The sequence below is a fragment of the Canis aureus genome, chromosome 30, assembly GCF_053574225.1.
Source record: "Canis aureus isolate CA01 chromosome 30, VMU_Caureus_v.1.0, whole genome shotgun sequence".
Lineage (NCBI taxonomy): Eukaryota > Metazoa > Chordata > Mammalia > Carnivora > Canidae > Canis > Canis aureus.
Window position 1 is genome coordinate 34,152,043 of NC_135640.1, and position 20,588 is coordinate 34,172,630.

At 46.2% G+C, this 20,588-nt stretch overlaps 1 protein-coding gene across 6 annotated transcripts in view; it reads right to left on the reverse strand.

Annotated features, from left to right (window-relative positions):
• RUNX1 (RUNX family transcription factor 1) overlaps nucleotides 1-20,588 on the reverse strand; it is a 254,199-nt gene that overhangs the window by 94,403 nt on the left and 139,208 nt on the right. For 4 of the 6 annotated variants that reach the window (XM_077879127.1, XM_077879125.1, XM_077879123.1 and 1 more), the window contains exon 3: nucleotides 5,609-5,647. The exons of the other annotated variants lie outside the window; for them this stretch is intronic. In XM_077879127.1, the coding sequence (XP_077735253.1) occupies nucleotides 5,609-5,647 (39 nt within the window). The remainder of the gene's footprint in view (nucleotides 1-5,608; nucleotides 5,648-20,588) is intronic. 6 annotated transcript variants of the gene reach the window in all.

Below are 20,588 nucleotides of genomic sequence, written 5' to 3' on the forward strand. Positions count from 1 at the left end.
TTCTGAGTCTTGCTTTGAGAGTTTAACTTTCAGTCTTTGGCTGTTTAAAAAAAAAAAAAAAAAAAGTTCCCGGAGGCAAAATTCCCATACAGTTTCTAAAATATTTATACGCAGAGCAAACGGGCCAGCCAATACATAATTTGGAAGTTCCAGTAGTTAAACGCCTGTCAGGGTTTTTTTGTTTGTTTTGTTTTGTTTTTGTTTTCAGGTGAGTTTTGCCTAAAGTCCCAAGACAACACAAAATATACGAGTGTCTTCCATATACAGAGCCACTTTGATCATGCAAAACCGGCTTCGGTCCTCAAAAGCAAGAGCTGCGACTTCCAAAGGTCATGCTACTAATGTATGTGCACGTATATATAAATATATACATATGCTCTACTTCATAAAATATTTACAATTCAATCTGTAGAGAATTTAAACACAACAGAAATCCATTAATGTTCGCTGCTGATTTTTTTTTTTTTTTTTAAGTAGCCTTGAAAATAAGCTTCAGTAGTTGAAGAAGGGCTGGGCTAGAAATACTTGTCATGTTCTCTTAATAAATTCTGGCAAAACGCTCAGTTCAGAAAACTCAGCTTTTCAAAGAAAAGCTAATCTTTAAAAAAAAAATGATGATGATAATAATAATAATAATAATAATAAAAGTCCAAGTCGATGACACTCAGAGTACAGCTCTCCACATCTGAGAACTCGGGTTTGGGGATGTTGGTTAAGTTTGTGGCTGATCCTGTGGTTGGTGGGAGCTGAGCCGCAGCCGGGTCGCACGCACGCAGACACGCACTCTTCCGAAGCCAGCCACTGTCTACACCGGCTCGGTGAGTCAGCCCGACTTGGGCCGTAGCGAGCTGATCTTCCTCCAACGTCGCCCCAGCGCCCTCGGCTTAGACGCCGGGACGCGCCTATACCTACGATCACCGCGAAACCGCAGCAGGTGGAGCGGGCCTGGAGCGTGGGCTCCGCAGCGCAGGTCGGAACAGACGGGGTGGCTCGAGTTACACACGCAGTCACACTCCCACGCACACGCGCCACGCACACGCAACTTCACGGGCTCGCCTCGACGCGCGGCACACGTTCTCCCGCAGTTGGCAAAGGAAACGACCGGGGGAAAAAGTTCACCGGCGGGAAAGAAGTTGAAACATCCAGCCAAGAGGCCAGTTCATTCAAAAGTAAGAGAGAAAGGTTAAAAAGGAAAAAAATAATAAAAAATGAAAAAAATAAAAAATCGTAGCTCCAACGGCGGTCCAGGAGAAGCAGCAAGGGTGGCGTCCCCGGGAGCCCCGGGACGCGGTGCCTGTGGGCGCGAGGCCGGGCGGCGTGTGCCCTGCTGGTCCGGCTCGGGGCGCCCGTGCCCCTGCGCCCGCTGGCTCTATGAATGAGAGTGCCTGGAAATGAACGTGCTTTTACTGTAAGCCCGGCCCGAGGAATTCCATTCCCTCAGCTCGTTTGCATAGGGGCGGCCGCCGGCCAATCACGGGCCTTTCCGGTATCAGCCAGGGCGCGGCTCGCGGCCGCGGGCTCCTGGAATTGGCCCGCGCGCCCCCGCCGCCGCCGCCGCCGCCGCCGCCGCCGCCGCGCGCTACTGTACGCCGCCCGCGCGGAGCGCCCCAGGCTGCCCGGCCTCCCCGCTCGCCCCGCGCGCCCGCATCCACGCACGCACCCCCGCCCGAGGCCCCGCCCCGGGGCGCACGCGGCCCCGCGAGGACGCGGAGAGAGAGGACGCCGGCCGGCGCAGCGAGGGCTCGGGCCGCGCGCGGTGCCCGGAGCCCAGCCGGAGGGGAGGCGCCCCTAGCGCCCTGGAGATGCAGCGGCCGCCGCGAGGCTCCCGGGCCCGGCGCCGGAGCTCACCCCCGCCCCCCCACCCGGGGCGGCCCCGGGTCCTGCGCGGCCACCCACGGCCGAGCTTCTGCTTCCCCAGCGTGGGTGGGATTCGGCCGCGAGGGGGCCGGAGAGCGGCTCCGCGCGCCACCGTAGCCATGGGGGTGGGGGGGGGTGGGGGGGGCAGCTGCAGAGAAGTGGCGCTGATTCATTTAACGAGGCCAGAAGGTTCTCGGTCTCCACAACATGGTTTTGTGTTTTTAGTTTTCTCTCTCGGGTCGGTTTGCTTTCATCGGTGTTTTTCACCGCGTCTGGGCTGCGGCTTCCTTACGCACCGCGGCCGCGCTCCGCCGGGCTGTGCTTCGCGGGGAGCAGAGGAGGGTCCTGATCCGAAAGGCGACCCCGAACAGCCAGCGACGGGGAAGAAAGTTGAAAGCATCCGCTGGGGCGGCCCCCGCGCAGGCCGCGCGAGCGCCCACCGCCGGGCCCAGGTCGCCCGAGCCCCGCACCCACCTCCGGCTCCCCGGAAACGGCGCTGGCTCGTCTCCCCGCCCCCGCGCGCCGGAGCGGCCCGGGGTGCTGCACCCAGCCTGGCTTTGCGCGCGGGCGGGAACTTCCCCTGCGTCCGTCCCCGCGGCGCCGCGGGCATTTTCGCGGAGCTTAGAGGGCCCCGCCCCGGCGCGCAGGGCCCGTTCCCCACCCCCACCCCCACCCCCCGCGCCCCGCGGCTCCCTGGCTCCCCGGGGAACCCACCCGGAACCCACCCGGTGCCCCACTCCCAGCGGCGGGGCCGCCCGTCTCCCGGGGGAGGGCGCTCATCCCCACCCCCAACAGGGGACCCTCCGCTGCAGCTCCCCGGAGCAGGGGTCCGTCACCCGCCCCCCGCGGGGCCCCTCCGGCCGCCGCCTCCTTCCCGGCTGCGGACGCGCGGCTAGGGTGCTGGGGGCGCCGAAGCGCCGGATTCTCCCTCGGCGCTGCCTCTGGGGCCTAACGGAGGCGTCGGCCAGGGCGGGCCAGCCGGGGGTGGGGGGGGCCCTTCCCGGGCGCGCGGGCTGCTTCCCTGGCCCCAGGACCGGAGAGGCCGCACGGGCCGCTCCGAGCCGCCGGGAGGCTGGCGCCGGCCCCGCGGGAGGCGCTGCGGGCCGCGGGCTCGGGGCGGACGCCAGGGGGCAGCAGCCGTCCTCGCTGCCGCCCCGGGCGCCCGGGAACGCCCCCGATGGCGCGCGACTCCGCCGGCCCTCCTCCCGGCCTTTGGGCCGCTCCGGTAACAACTCCAGTTTGGGTAGAAAAGGCTGGAAACGGGCGCGTCCTGCCCCTGCCACCCCGGCGGCGGAGCTGGTGGCGCGGGAACCCTCGGGCGGGGGCCTCCGGCATCCTGACCCGCCCGCATCACGGTCTCTCCCCGAAACCCCTCTGCACGCACCCCGCGACCGGCCGGCTCTCCACCCGCGGGGCGCCAGGCGTCCCGGGTACCGCGCCGGGCCCGCGGCCTTTGCGAGCTTGTCCCCAGGTGGGCCGCCCCCTCGCTCGTCTCCGGGGCACCCGAGACACTCCCGAGAACCACCAGCAACCAGCTGCGTTTTGTTTTAATGGGTCTGGGGTCTCAGAAGACTCCTTCGTATTCTTCCTTAAAAGCGATTTTCAGGAAGCCGCATTTCAGCAGTCAAGACCCCCCCCCCCCCCAAAAAAAAAGGCCTCCCTCCACCTTGGCCCAGCGATTCCAAAGAGTGCGCAGTTGCCAGACCTCCCTGTGCGCCGCCCCCTGCCCGGGCTCCGAACCCCTGGGCCGCGGCTCCGAGCCGGCCGAGCGCTCCCGGGGACAGCCCGCAAGTGCATCCCCAGGGCCCCCCGCGGACGCAGGGCAGGGCTCGGGGCGGCGGCGGCGGCGGCGGCGAAAATGGGCTCTGACTCCGGGATAGAGCGGACCGGGGTGATTCGCCCGGCGGAAAGGTCCGAGAAGGAGGCTCCTCCGGGGGCCGGGGCGGTTTGAAACCCTAAACCCTGCGAGGGGCTGCGGGCCGGACTCTGCGGCCGTCCCCCGGGCGGGGTCAAGTTCCCTAACTTAGGGGAGAGGTACAGGGTTAGATGCACCGAGTGCAGCAAGCCCTTCAGCGGCAGCCCCCTGGGCGCTGCTCAGCTACGAGTTTCAACCAATAAATCTCGAGTTTGAACGTTGACAAGGATGATAAGAGCAAGGAAAGCTTTTGCTGATTTATTCTAAATCCGGCCGCCGCGCATTTGAGGTTCCCGGGACCTGCGCTGGCTGTAACTGCTTACTTAGAGCGGTGCACCCTGGAAAACCAGAAACAAACTAACAAAAAGCACTGCAGCCCTCCTTGCAGAGGAGCTAAAATGCATTGCAAATCGGGCTGCAGGAGGCTCAGCTGAGATGTACCTGGAAGCCCTTAGTCTGGAGGGCTTTTTACAGAGCTCACAAAGTTCCTGAACATCGCATACGAAACGAAGAACTCTTTTTCCACCAAAGGCGCTCCTTGTAGCGGCAATATAGAATTTCCCTTCCTCTGCCTCTCTAAGAAAGGAAACATGACCACATTCACTCCTGGAATAATACTAAAACTCCCTCTTGTCATAATACAAAAAAAAAAAAAAATACAACGAAGCGAGGTGTTGGGCGGATGCTATATGACGGATCTTTCCAAATTTGCTGCGTGGGGGGAAACTCCAATAATGCTCATAACAGGAATGAGATGGAAGTTTTCACAGGGCATTTTTTAAAGTAGTATTTGGTTAGCAAAATTTGGAAGCAAGATAATTTCATGGGGGAAAATAACAGCTCGTTGATGCCTTTCTTCAACTTCAGGTAAATCCGCAAGTGGTCTCAGGAAATATCTAAATATTTTTACTTTTTTTGTGCTGTTTTAAAACCCTCTCAAAAAATAAAATGTGCCTAAAGATAGGATTGAAATCTCAACCATTCTCTTAAAATTCTCCTCTAAGTAACATCTTTCTAAAATTACATTTCTAAAAATGTAATATTTCTAGAAAAAAATTATTTCTATTTCGGTGGACCATTTCAATGAAATAAAAACCAGAGGATGTGTTTTGCTGGTGGTTCTGGACCAAATTGGTGCAGTTGATGTAATGTCACAAGGATGGAGAACATTTTTGTGAAGAGTAACATGTGAGTGTCTGTGCAAATAACCTGCTCTACACCCCATCCAGTTTTCGACACTGGAATTTAATTAAACATTTCCCTCTCCCCTCTTTGAGATTATTTTAATTTTGAAACCTAATTACTTTGGGGACAGGATTCTTTCGTTCCGTCGCTACATCCTTCCTCCATGTGAGTGTTTCCATAGGATGTGGTCGTCGATGTGTGAGTTGTTCACTCTGACATCATAATTGTGCAGCTCCCAAGTGTACAATTCAAATTTAGGATGCTTACTAAACATTTTACCGTCATAAAAATTTTGCATTGCCACTGTTGTAACAAAGGTAATAAACTAGGTTATAACAGATAGAAGCCAAGCTCCATTTTTCCAGAGAGTTGTATAGAGTCATTTAATAAGAGCAGAATACATCTGTGGTAAACTACTCTGTAGAACCGAAGGTATCATTTAAAGTTTCATTGGAATGTTTTATATGGTTTGATATTTGCAATATGAAGAACAGCTTTTAAGTATTTTTGAATCAGCAAAAAAAAAAGCCTTAATTATTTGGCTATTTTATGTCATAAGTTACTTATAGATTTACATAGATTAAAAAATCATGTATATGCACATATGAACGTACATATTTTATTAAAAATGTGATTTGGAATCCAACATACCGTGAACATCTCTAGATGGATTCATTCCATGTATGCATTCTGAAAGAACAGAAAGTAGGAAAATAAAAGTTGTATAAATATACTGATGGCAAGCACCAAATTTACTGATAGTTGATGAATTCCATTCTAATTGTAATCCATGCAAGTATAAAAATTAAATTTCCCCCACTTGTTTAATTTGATTTAATTTTTTGTTGGCTGATTGCCCCTCAGACTTTTTAGCACTGGGGATTTTTACAGCATGTTGTCCTGCTTTGGCACAAAAATAGCTTAAAACAGTAAACCAGCAAATAACAAATGAACTGTTACATTTGCACATGGTTTTATGGGACTTTGACCAATGTTTTCCATTGCTAGCTAGTACTGAATATCTTTCATAGGATCACCTTTTTAAAGCTCTGTATGTGATGCCAGTGTGATTTATTTATGAACATTAGAAATTCATTTGGAGAATGTGAAAGTGAATCAGAATTCAAGGTGAAATTAAAACCAAACCCTAACTTACTGCCAAAACACTTGAAAATTGGCATTACAGCAGAGGTGAAATGCAAGATGTAAAAACAGTTTTTTAAAGCAATGAAGATAAGCAATTTTGAAGACATCTTTTGAAAGAAGCAGACTGATAGGTAAACATTACCGTGATTTACTTCCAAGAGGACAGTTTAGAAATATTTCCTCCTTGCACGCTTTACTCTCCTTCCCTCTGCTAGGGGTGCAGATTATTTGTACTGAAACTTCTCATTCTTGAAATAACAGATGATATCAATTTTTATTGAAAATGACCATCGTGTGATAATATATCCACATATCCATATATGAATCACTTCCTATATACTGCTGCAGGTACAGTTAGCAGTTAACCCATTAAGCAAAGTCATCTGAAGCTACTTTTCTTTCCTTTGAATACGTACATGCAATGTTCTGATTTTGAAACTACTGCATCAGCCTTGTATATTGATAACGTTCGACACTGAATGATTAACATGAAAAATAAACCATTTTTCAAAGCCTTAGGATCTGAGCATTTCAAATACTGCGGACCTAAAGCTTTCAACTTTACTCCACAATATTAATATATCTTAAAAAATTTTTAAACAAAAAAAGGAGGTAATTATTTCAGATTTCCAGACGCTGTTTAAATAGGCAGGAGAACAAGATTTACAGCTCCTTAGTCTTATGGTTTTTTTTGCCAAAGCAAAAAGAGCAACTAAAATAATAAGGGGTTCTGAAGGACTGCTCTATAATGAAAGAGTAAAGCAATTAAATAGGTACGGTGTCCAAGGAGCATCCTTAAACACACACACACAGAAAAAACAAACAGAAAAACCCCGCCAAGATTGTGGTGTGCATGTACATACAAAAAAAAAATGACTCCATGAAGATTTTTAAAAAATAGAGCAGGGAAAAAGATCATTTGCACTACTTGTGAACGATAAGGTAAGAAATATCAAATGTACCCTGAAGTTAGGAAGTTCACTTTTCATAGACATGGGAGGAATCCACAACAGTAATATTGACAGCCAAATTCATGCTAAAGAGACCCAGCAGAACCGACCTCCCTGGAAATTCTCTCCTGAGACCCCGAGAAGCCTTTCCATGTCAGAGGCTGAGAAACAGAAGGAGCAAAGTAGAAAAGCAAATGGTTTGTTTATACACCTAACGTTTCAGTGGTTCTCAGAGAAAACCCAAGTTGTTGTTTTGTTTTTTTTTTAACCTAAAAGTAAGGGCAAAAGTGAGTGAATTTTGAAAGGTGTGCCTGTTGGAAGTGTCCTTGGTTTGTCCTGTGTCAGTAGCCTTTTTTTTCTTTCAAGATTTTATCTATTCGCTCGTGAGAGACACAGAGAGAGAGAGAGAGAGAGGCAGAGACATAGGCAGAGGGAGAAGCAGGCTCCCTGCGGGGAGCCCTATTTGGGACTCAGTCCGGGTATTCTCCGGGATCACTACCTGAGCCAAAGGCAGCTGCCCAACCACTGAGCCACCCAGGTGCCCCCTGTGTCAGTAGCCTTAAGGACATAGCCCACACATTAAGCTGGGGGAAGGGGTAGTCTCCAGGTGAGGTAGCACCTGTGGAGGTTTGCAGTTGTTTGCCCAGAGTTGTTCTTTTTTTTTTTTTTCCCTTTAATTTCAGTCTTTTTAAAATTTAAATTCAATTTGCCAACATATAGTATAACACCCAGTGCTCATCCCATCAAGTGCCCAAAGAGTTGTTAAAGGTGCTTGAACCTAAAGTGTAAGAGACGACATGTCTAGGGTGTTCATGACAGCAAGAGCTCAATTTGCCTAACTCATCCCCCAGCTGTCTCCCTCCATCCCGATCTTTCTCGCTCCTTTCCTCTCACTGAATGCTGCTAAGTGCATTCAGGTAATGCGCAAAATGCTTTTCTCTACCATGCGGCAACAGTACCGTGGATCCTTGCCACAATGCCATTACCACCCCCATTTTACAGATGGGGAACCTCACCCTCAGAGGGTTTAGGAAACTTGACAAAATCACTCCACTCTGTGTGAGTGCACACACACACACACACACGTCCACATATGGGTCTGAATGAATGATGAGCCATGTTTCTTTTTGGCTACAGCTGTGTATTTTTATAGGTATCCTCGGTAGAGCTCTGAAAAATTAAGCTCTGAACTCATCTGTCAATTTGATGCTTCCCTGTCTCATCATCTCCATTAGACACTATCCTTGAAATTCTGCACATTGCAAATCTCAAATATTTAGGAGTCACAGTATGAAGTTATTTCTGGCCATCCACAGATTTTGAGGAGTAGGTCAAGGTCTGTTTAGCTTTTAAAGTCTTACTAAATATTAAATGGCTTTCTAGTCCTTTTCTGCCTCCACATGTTCAAAATGACATCTTTGGGGGGTGCCTAGATGGCTCAGTTGGTTAACTGTCTGCCTTCGGCTCAGATACCAGGGTCCTGGGATGGAGCCCCCAGTTGGGCTCCCTGCTCAGGGGGGAGTCTGCTTCTCCCTCTTCTTTTGTCCCATCTGCTACTTGGGCTCTCAATCTCTCTCAAATAAATAAATAAATACAATCTTAAAAATAAACCAAAGTGACATCTTTGGGACTTTTCCAGATATGAAGTATTTGATCTTCTTCCTTTAGCATTTCTCTAAAGCTTTCTGTGTGCCAGGCAGAGTGCTAGGCTAGTTGGTGACAAAGGACAAATACAGAAGAGCAATGGAGTGTCATGGCTGCTACTGAGTGACCACAGAGTGTCATGGTTCCAGGAAGATGGTGGGAGGAGACATCATCCCACCTGGAAAAAGAAAAGAGCATACCACCTGGTGGGTTTGGGAAGACCTTCCTTTGTAGTAGAGGTGATACTTGATGTGACTCTTAGAGGCTAGGTAGGTTTTTTACCAGGTGGTTGGCAGGGCTGGAGGAAGGGTTTAGGGAGGTAGAACGGGACAGGGGAGAAGGCACTCCTGGCAGAAGGATCAGTGTGAAAAAACGTGAATATGTGAAATGGATCACAGAAACATGTCAGTTCTAGTATAATTGGAGTGTAAGTTTGGGATCGGGGTGCTCACAAATAATGCAGTGCTGGCAGACATGAACATGGGTCGTAGGCAGCTTATAGACCTGAAGCAATTTGCGCATGAGATCAAAGCCTTGAGATCTGGGGAACAATCTGATTAATACATGTTTTTTTTTTTAATTTTTATTTATTTATGATAGTCACAGAGAGAGAAAGAGAGAGGGGCAGAGACACAGGCAGAGGGAGAAGCAGGCTCCATGCACCGGGAGCCCGACGTGGGATTCGATCCCGGGTCTCCAGGATCGCACCCTGGGCCAAAGGCAGGCGCCCAACCGCTGCGCCACCCGGGGATCCCTGATTAATACATGTTTGAGGGAAGTAAATTTGTCAGAGGTGGATAGATGAGTAGGAGGGGGTAGAAATGAGTGGGGAGCTACTGCAATTGTCACATGAGGAATTATGAACATCTGCATTAAAGTGGGAACAATGGAGATGGAAGAGGCAGCTATGGGGGAGGAGAGAAGAGTCTCCCCTGCTTCTGGCCCAGGCACCATTACCAGCAGTAGAGAAGACCAGAAGAGGAAGGGTTTGGAGGTAGACATGAGGATCTGGCTTTCGATGAACAGAACAGAGCTGTGGGTAATGGTGGGGAAAATAGCCAGGAATTGAGGGCAGACGTCCTCATAGATCTGCACTGGTTTCACATTGTACAGAGACTGTGTCCAGGAAGAAAGGAGCATTGACAGTCAGAGATCATTGGCATCTAAGGGGTTGGTTAGAAAAAGGTGGAACCACCAAAGAGATTGAGCTACAAAGAGAAAGAGGAGAGAGTAGAGTCTTCAAAACAAAAGAAGATGGGAGTTTCAAGGGGAAAGGGTGTCTCAAAGGCCAAGGCCAAGGAAGGGCCATGGGGGTGAGGACTGAAACAGTTACTTTGGATTTGTCTGGGGGAGCCATGGTATCCTTTGCTAGAAGACGTTTCAGTGGAGCAGATGATGGGAGGGGCAGCAAATGGATGTAGTGTGTGTGTGTGGGGGGGGGGGTAGGTGCTTAGTGGAGGAGGGTGGGAAAAGATGGGGTGGCAATGAGACGGAAAACCCAAAGTTGAGCTGTGTGTGTGCATGTGTGTGTGCTGAAGATGGAAGAAGACCTGTGAGAAAATCAACACTTGCCGTGTGCATTTTTCTGAAGGTCACACTCATCAGCTCCCACCCCAACCTAGTTCTTCTTGCTTTGCCCATTGCACATTCATCTCCTGGTTTCCAGGGTTGGATCCATGGATTTACTTTGATCTCATCCAACCTGCTGCCAGGTCCTCTTTTTGGTTTCTTTGTGTTAATCCGCGCCCCCCGCACCCCCCCCCCCAACACACACACTTTCCAGCCCTATTGCCATCATTCTGTTTCGAGTTCTTAGGGACTTTTGCCAGATCTCCTGGAAAGGTCTCCTATAAAGGAGTTTCTATTAATTTCTTATAGTACTTCCAGATTACTCTCCCATACCACTGGTCTGCTGATTCTGTAGCAGAATGCATCCCCTATGCACCCCAACTTCAGAGAAAGCTCTTCTTATGGTCCTGCAGGATTAAGGGCTACCTTCCATCCCCATGTTGGAGGGGGCTCAGATCCCTGTTCTTAGAGTGAAATTTTCTCTCAAGGACCAAATATATGCTTCCTTGTGTTCTCCATGTCCTCTGAGTAACCCTTGAACTATATCTTAGGTTGTTTTAGAACTATTTGAATATATTGAGGAGTAGAGTGGGTAGGAGGGAAGCAATGGAACCAACTCTTCTCTGACTTCAGGTTTCTATATGTGACATTCCTGGCTTCTATGTGGAGTGACATTCTTTGGTGTAAAACTCTTGGCCTCTTGCCAAAAGGGCTCATTCATCCTCCACCATAAAAGATTAAATTGCTTGGTGAGTTGCTTTGGGGATAGAAACCAGGCATAGTGGTCAGAATCCTAAAATGGACCCCCAAGACTTCTCACCCTCACCTGTAGGGCCTTGAATAGGTTGGGTTGTCACACCTGGCCATGTTACACGGCAAAAGGAATTTTTCTAACATCATTAATGTTACTAATCAGGTGGCTTCGAGTCAACCAAAAGGACAATTATCCTGTTGAGCTGATCTAATTGCAGGAGACCTTTAAAAGCAGAATCTTCCTAGGCTAGGGCAGAAATGAGGTAGAGAAGATCTGATGTGCGTGCCCTGTTGGCTGGATGATGGAGGGAGCCATGTGCAAGAATGGAGAGCAGTCACTATAGGTGACCCCTGGCGGACAACCAGCATGGAAATAGGACCCCATCCTGCAGTCCTAAGGAACTGCTTTTTGCCAAAAACCTACTGAAGCCCAGAAGTGCATTTCCCCCCCAGAGCCTCCAGATAAGAGCTCAGTTTGGCCAACACCTTGGTTTTTGGCCTTGTGAGTGTCTGAGCTGGGAACTCGTTTGAGTCCAACTGGACTTCTGACCTACAGAACTATGAGCTAATATGCGGGTGTGGTGTAAGTTGCTAAATTTGGGGCACTTTGGTAGTGTGGCAGCAATAGAAAATTAGTACTCTGAGCATACCTTTCCCCTCCCCTTTTTGTTTTGGGGAAGCACTGCCTGTGTGTTAATGAGTAAGTCTCTATTTCTGGGGTTCAGTGGCAAAGAGCCTCATTCTGAGTTCTTCCCAAATCCTTGATGATAAAGCTGATATTTTAATTCCTGTCTGCTTGACTACTTTGTCTGCCTCACAGTTGGTGCTGGATCACTGGGGAGCAGGGATATCTTTTATTGGGCTTAATGTCAACTCTATCATTGTCTTACTGTCTTCTGATTCACCCTCACCTTCATGCAAACACATAACTACTAGATTTTGAAGACCTTGCTGGTGAGGCTGCTTACTCCTTTGTGAATCTCTAGATGGCACTGCACAAACCTAACGTGTTTTTGGAAGCCCCTGGGGATCTGGTTAAGTGCAGATTCTGATGCAACAGGTTTGGGTGGCACCTGAGATCCCATATTTCCAACAAGTGTTGGAACTGCAACCACACTCAGAGATGGCAAGAGCGCCTGCTCAGTGTCTGGCAACAATCGAGCCTGCAGTGTCTAAAAGATTTTGTTAACATTGCCAAAAGCAAACTTAAAATTTTCTAGGAGCCACATTAAAAAAGTAAAGATAAATGAGTGAAATTAATTTTAATAACATTTTCTTTCTCTCAGTGTATCTCGAGCATTTTCATTTCAACATATAATCAATATGAAAATCATTGATGTAGTTTACATTCTTTCTTTCCTTTGTTTGTTTTGCCCTAAGTCTTCAAAGTCCTGTGTGCATTCTACATTTATAGCACATCTCCATTCAGTCCGGCCATGTCTCAAGCCCTCCAGAGTCACCTGCGGCAAGTGGCTCCTATTTTGGACAGGGCAGTTCTAGAGTGACCACTCAAGACGCAGTTCCCTTCCCAAAGCAATTTTGCTACTATCCTGCCAGTGCTCAAGTGAGCCCTGTTTTGAACCATCGAAGGTGAAGCCCATTAGGTAATGCATCTCTCTTGACTCATATTTTCCCTCTGGGCTGTCCTGAAGCAAAGTTCAGCATTTGTATCACGATATACACTTGATTGATTAAAAGGCAGAAGGACACACACACAGTGACAGCAACTGAACTGCAAAAGCCTACTGACCACTGTCAACACCACTACTGCAGCTTCATAGCCACAGGAGAGCCACAAGTTAACCCCATGAATTGTTCACTCCTAAGTAACGTCCACCAGCCATGGAGGGCTCAGCCTATACAACAGAGCTTGGGTTTCTATAAGCTCTGAAAGGATATGACTGAAGCACCTCTTATCTCTTTCTTTTACAACTAGATTAGTTTCCTATGAATTTCATGTAAGCAACATGGATTAGAACAAGAAGTTCTATTTTTAATAGACCGTGATTCTAAAATAGGATGGCAAAGTGGCTAAATGATACTCATTCTCTAATAACAGTTCCCATAAACAGGTTTATTTTGAAATACAGCATTTTTTTCCTCCCAAAAAATCACTCAATGCATCAATTTGCTGACAATCATCCAGTTAAAATACATGAGTAGTTCAAACTGGTGAGGCAGTTTGGCCTCCTGGTCTAAGTTATGGAGTGGATCCACGTCTCTTTCTTCCAGTGCTCAGAAAAAAATAACAAAGGAGAATACATGAGGCCAGATCTGTGACAGAAGCCACTGGCTCTATCTCACTGCGTTGATCCTCAGAGGTTGCTGGGAACCTCTGAACGTTCAAACATCTCTATAGGGCAAATGTACCTGCTTTCCACCCCTTGGCCTTGTGGGTTGAGTACAGAATCAAGAGGCTGATATGTGGAGATTTAGAAGGGTTGTGGATCTTCTCCACATTTTCTTTGGCTCCATTAGCCATGAACAGAAGGTGGTTTTCAATGAAAGGCTGAGAAACCACTCTGTGCATGAAACTGGTCTCTTCTTTGAGTGATATCCCTATTCCAGTGCTAGGGGTAAGCATCCAAGTATCAAGAAGTGTCTCTAAATCTGCTGAACAGGGAGGTGAGTTTATGTGCTTTCCCCTGATTCTGAGCCTCTTAGCTGGAGAATATTACAGCAGCAAACTTTTCCGGTGGGTGATAGAAGTAGAGTCTGTAAAGCAGCTGTAACTTCTAAGTCTGTTTTCCTTTAGGCTAAAATTCTGTTAATATATTTAAAACCATTCCCACTGCAATGAATGAGAAACAACACACCATATTACTAAGTTGAATAAAAAAAATCAATGAACAAATGTCAGAATGAATTCACAGGAGTCTCGTGCCTCATTCCCCAAGTCATTCCGCACATCATTCTGCAGTGAACTCTCCTCCCCCCAGGGAAGCAGTTTATTGTATTCTTTGTATGTATGATTTACCTGTTCTCTCTCACTGGGGGAATTATGAAATAGGAAGATATGATTTTTCTCTGCAAGGCAATATTTGTGTTTAAAAATAACTAGGTGAGTCCTCTTACTCAGTCCCTGAACTGCTAGACATAGGAAGGAGGGCTGGGGATGAAGTGTAGGTCAGTTTGATAAAATAAGCCCAATGACCCCTTGTGAGCTGATAGAGCAGTGAGTGGCCCCCTGTGATGTTGGCCCCTGCCCAACAGCAGGAGTGAACTTTTGAAGTTAAATTTTGAATTTGTTGGCGACATGATTGGATGAAAGACAGCATGGTTCATGCAACCAACATAATCCCTGGTATATCTGATATAGGGGCACCCAACTTATCTCTCAGTGGTAGACACATATCTAGAAGGAAGCCTCAGTGTGCTACTAGCCAGATGGCTCAGGGCCACGTAGATACATGCCTCGACCTAGCCTCAGTTTCCTTGCCTACAAAAATGAGAGTCTTCAGCACCATGAACATTTACACATAAATGCCACTTGGAACTGTGAGAAATTGACCTGGTCTGGTGTTGACCTAGGTGAGCATACGGCTGGTGTGAACTTGGATTTTGAGTGGGGAGAGAAAGAAGGAAAAAGAGAAACACAGAGTCACAATTGTCCTACCACTGGTCCCCCACAGACTGTAGAGAAATTTGCCACAATTGTAGCAGAAATGATTAGAGAGGGACCATAGAAGTTTGAGATAAATCTTGGGTGCTGAATCAACCATCTGCCCTAGACCTGGGATTCTGTTCAAGAATCAAGAGGGAATAAGCAATGGAGGTATCTGTGAGGAATTGCTGGGAAATCTATAATGATCAATTAAATAATAAATTGCCAAATGTTGGTCTTAGAGTGTTCTCTAGGCACTCCAGTAAGAAGGCAGATCCTCTCATGTTAATCCCGCTATCTGTAGATGTGGAAAACGGAATTTCATATGCAACAGTGGGCTAACTGGTCTGCTTTGCTGTGGGGCCATGGAATTATCACACTCCACAAAAGCCCTAAAATTTCACCTTGTAGTATGAAATAAAAAATAGTTTTTAAAAAAGCAACAATAGAAGTGCTCATTCCATTCTCTAATTACATAATTATATTTTCTGCCTTTTAAAAATCCTAAGATCTGCATTGTAATGATTACATATTCTCAGATTACATTAATATAATAATACTATGTTCTGGTAATAATCATATTTTTATGAATAGTGTACCATACACATGATGAAAGGGGATATTAAAAACTTTTGTGGAAACTTCTTATGATATATCGTTGCTTATTTCTCGATCAAAAAGTGGTTAAGATTTAAGCTTTTTGATATGCTTGTTTTGTGCTTGCTTGGAAAAGTGCTATGATTTAAATCTATTTTTCAAAGGGCACTTGAGTGGCTCAGTGGATGAGCATCTGCCTTTTGGCTCAGGTTGTGATCCTGGAGTCTTGGGATCGAGTCCTGCATTGGGCTACCCGCACAGAGCCTGCTTCCTCCTCTGCCTATGTCTCTGCCTCTCTTTCCGTGATTCTCATGAGTAAATAGATAAAATCTTTTAAAAAATGTATTTTTCAAAAAAATCAAAGCAAATTTGCTACCTTTTTTTTGGAATGAATAAATGATACTAATGCTATAGGGGTCACCTATTCTTGAAAGATAGGAAGGGCAAAAATTTTTAACAAAATTAAATTTAAAAAAATCTAAAAACTGAACATCTATTAGCTAGTTTCCAACTTACACTTGTATGTACAATGAAAGCAATATGCAGAAATCATTAAATCACCATCCAAAAAATCATTAAAAATGATTAAGCGTATAAACAACTTAATTTTTAAGGAGGGGGGAGCAGAGGCAGAGGTAAAGGGAGAGAAAATCCTATGCAGGCTCTTCACCCAGCACCAAGCCCCAACAAGGGGCTCGATCTCATAACCTTGAGATTATGACCTGAGCTGAAATCAAGTCAGATGCTTAACCAACTGAGCCACCCAGGTGCCCCAACACTTGAAGACTTTTTATTACACATTTTTGCAGAGAAGGTAGCTCTTTTTTCCTAAATACTAAGAGCAAAGGAACAGATGGCTGTTCTATCGTGATGACAAGTGAGCCCCCAGATGAAGTTCTAGTTGAACTACTGACCAATGAGTGTGCTGGTGTTTAATGACTATAAAGTGCTTCCATTTTTCTTGCTTCTCTAGCTATCTTAAACAAGTCAAACTCCTATAAGGATACACCTCTTGAGGAGAACTTCAAAGCATTAGGGGTTAACACAGCATTCTAGGGTAAGTTTTGGAAAAGGGCATGCAGAAAGTATTTAAATAAATGCTGACTTTAAGAATCTTTGAAGAGCATTGAATTAGAAGACACTCTGTGATTGTCAAGTTCTTGATTTAGGGTGCATCTTACTTGTTAGAGAAAAATATTCCAGATCTAACATCCCTTACCACTTCTAAAGTAGACACTATTTGTTTAGCCAAGAACTCTTTTGCTGGAGACACTACATGATGAAATGGGCTTCTAAGGAGGAAAGATGACAACTTGACCAAACATGCCAGTAGGGGCTCCAGTTTTGTCTGCACACACCAGGTTGAGTTGTCAAACTCCAGAGTGAGCTGAATGAAGGACAAGCACTGGCCAGAAGCTGCCTGGTGGGCCCCGTCTAAGCGACCTGGGCACACCCGTTCTCCTGAGTCCCACACTGTCCCGGAGATCATGATTTAAGAGTGGCAAATGGAACAATGACATGAAGCGAAGTGCAAGATGTAGATTTCTTCCCCCTCACTAAGCAAGCCCACAGGAGATTTCATTTCTTCTCTTTTTGCCTTAGGCATGTAGAGGCTAGCAATTTTCATTTCATTCCTGAAATGATTTCCACCACCACCCCCTACTTCCCAATTAGAGTAGAAATGGATGAAGATCTCTGATTAACCCCTTGGATACTAGGAATGAGAAGGAAATAAAGTTACACGAAAACTTTTTTTTTTAAGTTACACAAAAACTTAATTTCACTTTTGTCTCTCTTTCTTTCTTTCTTTTTTCTCGATCATGAAAAAACGAAGATTTGATTAATCATACTCTCCCCCAAAGGACGGTTCTTCAGGGAAAACATGATAGTACCTTAAAGGCAAAGCAGCAGAAGAAAAATTTCCTTCATGAGAATGTTACCCTGTTACTAGTCATCTTTATATTTAAGAGTGTTCTAGAATTCTTCTGAGTCAAGTTAGATACAAATTCAGATACAACCTAGGAAGTTGTACTGAAGCAGCAACTGTGCAGGAGAGAGAGGCTATGGCACACGTGGCGGAATATTTTCTTGGTTTTTACTAAGCCTCAAATAACTGGAACTAAAAAAGAAAAGTGGCTACATTATCTAGAAACTGCTAGATCACCTGAAGTTTATCAAGTAGCTCTGCCCTCCCCGCTAATCCTGGGTTAAAAAACAAAAACAAAAACAAAAAAAACAAAAAACCTTCTATAAGATATATCTTCTTAATGGTCTTTAAAATTTTGGCATGCTGAATTCCAAAGTACGATGCCCCAAATAATAATGCTTCAGCAGCAACCTGTGAACAAGAACCATCTCCCTGCTGGAAGTCTGTTTATTTTGCTTGAAACAGAAGGAGGAAAGGCACTTTTGACTTGTGTTGTAAGTCAGCGTTCCCGAGAAAAGCTAAGTTCCCCATTGGGCACAAAATTTTGGATCTTTAAAAGAAAATGTGAGCCTTTTCTAGTTTTTAAAAGATCACGAATATAAAGTATAGATACGGTTGACTTAATAGGCCAAGGAAATAACCGGTCACATCAGAACAGCCTGGACAGCGTCACAGGAGGATGCGCTAGATTCTGGGTGTGCTAGGTTTTAACGGGTGTGGGGTTTCTTCTACCTGCCATCAAGACACTAGGTGGTTTGACCTCTGGGGGACCCATTGAGTGATCCTAGTCTCTGAGAACAGAGAAAGCTGTGGAATTGACTCATCCGAGGGGAAAGCCTTATTAATGCTAATAGGGTTCTGATGACTTAGCAAATGTTAGTGGGCAAATAATAATGGGCTCTGACAATGAGTGAGCTACTCCTGAGTTAGAGGCCTTGTGGCAAGGGCTTCTCATGCATTATCACATATAATCCTCTTAAATAATCCTATTAAGTTTGGAACTCTTATCCTCTTAGGCTTAATGGGTTAAACAATGTGGCCTCATTGAGACGAAGCACAGAAAGGAAGAATTTGACCAGGTGCATACAGAAATCAGTCTCTGGATTGTGTGTGTGTGTGTGTGTGTGTGTGTGTGTGTGTGTATTAGAAACAATGTTGTTCTAGTTCTCATTCTAGAAGTTTCCTAGACAATGACTTTCCAAAAGGGCTGCCTTTGCTTCTGACAGGCAGCCCCTGCCCAGTTCCAGGGGGTTTGCAAACAGGTCCACTCTAGATGTGTGGTACAAGGAAATGAGCTGCTTTAGAGACACTGAAACCCAGATAGATGGATAAATATTTCAACGACTTTTCCAGAATGTACTTAAGGAGCAGAGTCCATCTCAATTTGGGTTTGAGCCCATGACCTTATAGTTTAAATATAAAATGCATTAAAGCCCTTTATTTAGAGAGCCATATGCCATTTTTAGGGAGCAGCCCCACTTCTCCTTCTGACTTTATTGGGACTACAATGCAAATAGGTGTCTCGATATTGTCATTAGTATTCATTATTTATTAGGACTTGATGGTATATTCAAAGCCAGGAGGGTCATGAGCTTCCCACAAGTGGACGGCTTGACTCTCAAGACCATGCTTCCTTAGTGTACAGATTCGGGGGCTCGCTACAGAGCAAGAAACCCATGGCAGGAGAACCCCGCTCGGCCCTCGCCTGTGGGTTGGGAATTCAGAGATATGCATCTTGATTTCTGATTTAGAAAAAAAGCAGGACGCTGCCATGTAAAAAGCTTCTGAACAGTGACTTCCAAACCATAGATTGTGACCCACGGATTCGTTGTAAGCTACACATAATACTAATTATTACTTTCACGACACAAATTAAAGAAAGGGAAGGGAAAGAAATAGAAGTGAATAACTGGGAAACAGGGAATTTTGCAAGTAGTGAGAGAAAGTATTGCAACCTGAAGGCCATCTTTTGACTGGTTGTTCCAACTCCTGAGTCATGCACAGAGTTGTCTTCTCAGTGTCGCCTGCTATTCAAAAAAGTTTGAAAGTTTCTGCCCTACAAGATCTCCCTCCCCCCACCCCCCCACCATCCTCATTTTGCTTTGTGACTCAGTGTGTGACTGTCTGCAGGGAGGGCCCCTAGCTTCCTCGTGCCTCAGTATCCTCATTGGCTCTAGAGTCTAGCCGTTGTCCAAGTCTCAAAAAGCCCAAATGAAATCATAAGTGCTGAAGTGCTCTGAAGAGCCAAACACAGTCATCAAAGGCAAAGTGTCATTACAAAACAAACCAGGGGGAAGAGGTTTTGACAGCCACCCTTTCATGGAATAGCATCAAATCCCTTTGAGAGGTGAAGGCAGCCTTCACAAACACTACGTACACTCCATTCGTGATAAAAGAGAGAAAGGAAGCTCTGGAAAATGAGTGGTTTCTCCAAGATTCCACAACAGTGATGGACCTGGGACTCCCCTCACCCCCCGACCTGGTCATTAGAACCCTTCCCCAAAACTTGCTGCTGTGCCAACAGCCATATTATTACTTGTTGGAAAAAAAAAAAAAGCAGGATCTTGTGAAATTTTATTTACAGAAAATTTACAACTCAAGAAGAGCGAAATTGATTTCTTCCCTTTCAAAGCGGTTTCCTGATTGCAATCACATAAATTAAACCGGAGCCCCGAAGAAGTTGTGGGGACCGAGTAATAAATCTCCAAGAAGAGATACGGGGAATCCTTTGAACATCTCGAGAATAACGCAGTAAAATGCCAACGGTAAATATTACCAATCTCCTGCCTAAACTGTCAATCGGGAAAGGATTTTCAAACTCTATTGGAAAAGAAAGGTGGAAGGAAGAATGTCTCTTTCCTCTCTTTAATAGTCTAAACTGAAAGTAAAGGGAGGAACCAAAAAATGTCACCAGAATGTCCTATTTGTCTCTCCAGGGGGGAAAAGCAGGCTGGAACACAGGCTTCGCTGATCTGGCAAGGCCGTTGCTCAATGCTATGTTGTGACACTATTTTAACTGTCACTGAGGGCTGGGATGGCAAATGTTGCACCAACTCCTCTGCAAGGTGTTTCCTGGGCTTTGCAGACAGGATGGTTCGGGGGAGGTGCAATCTCTCTTCTTGTGGAGGCCAGATAAAGCCTTCTGCCCAGGGCCACTATCTTTGAGTGCTGAAGCTGTAGATAACACGGTTTCACACCCGCTGCCCAAGCCCTGCTTTCCTAATTGGTAGGTCTTTATTGCTAAAGTCTTTTGTGTGTGTTTTATCAGAGACACTTTATCATCTTTCTCCAAACGTCCTTTGTCAAGGTCGGCCTTTGAACTTCTTTTGCATATACATTGAATGTGACCAATGATTCAGGGTTTGTAAAAAGCTTATCTATAATTCCTAAGAAAGAGGAATAGGGTCATTGATCTTTCTGCTGTAATAGATCTTCTTAGGG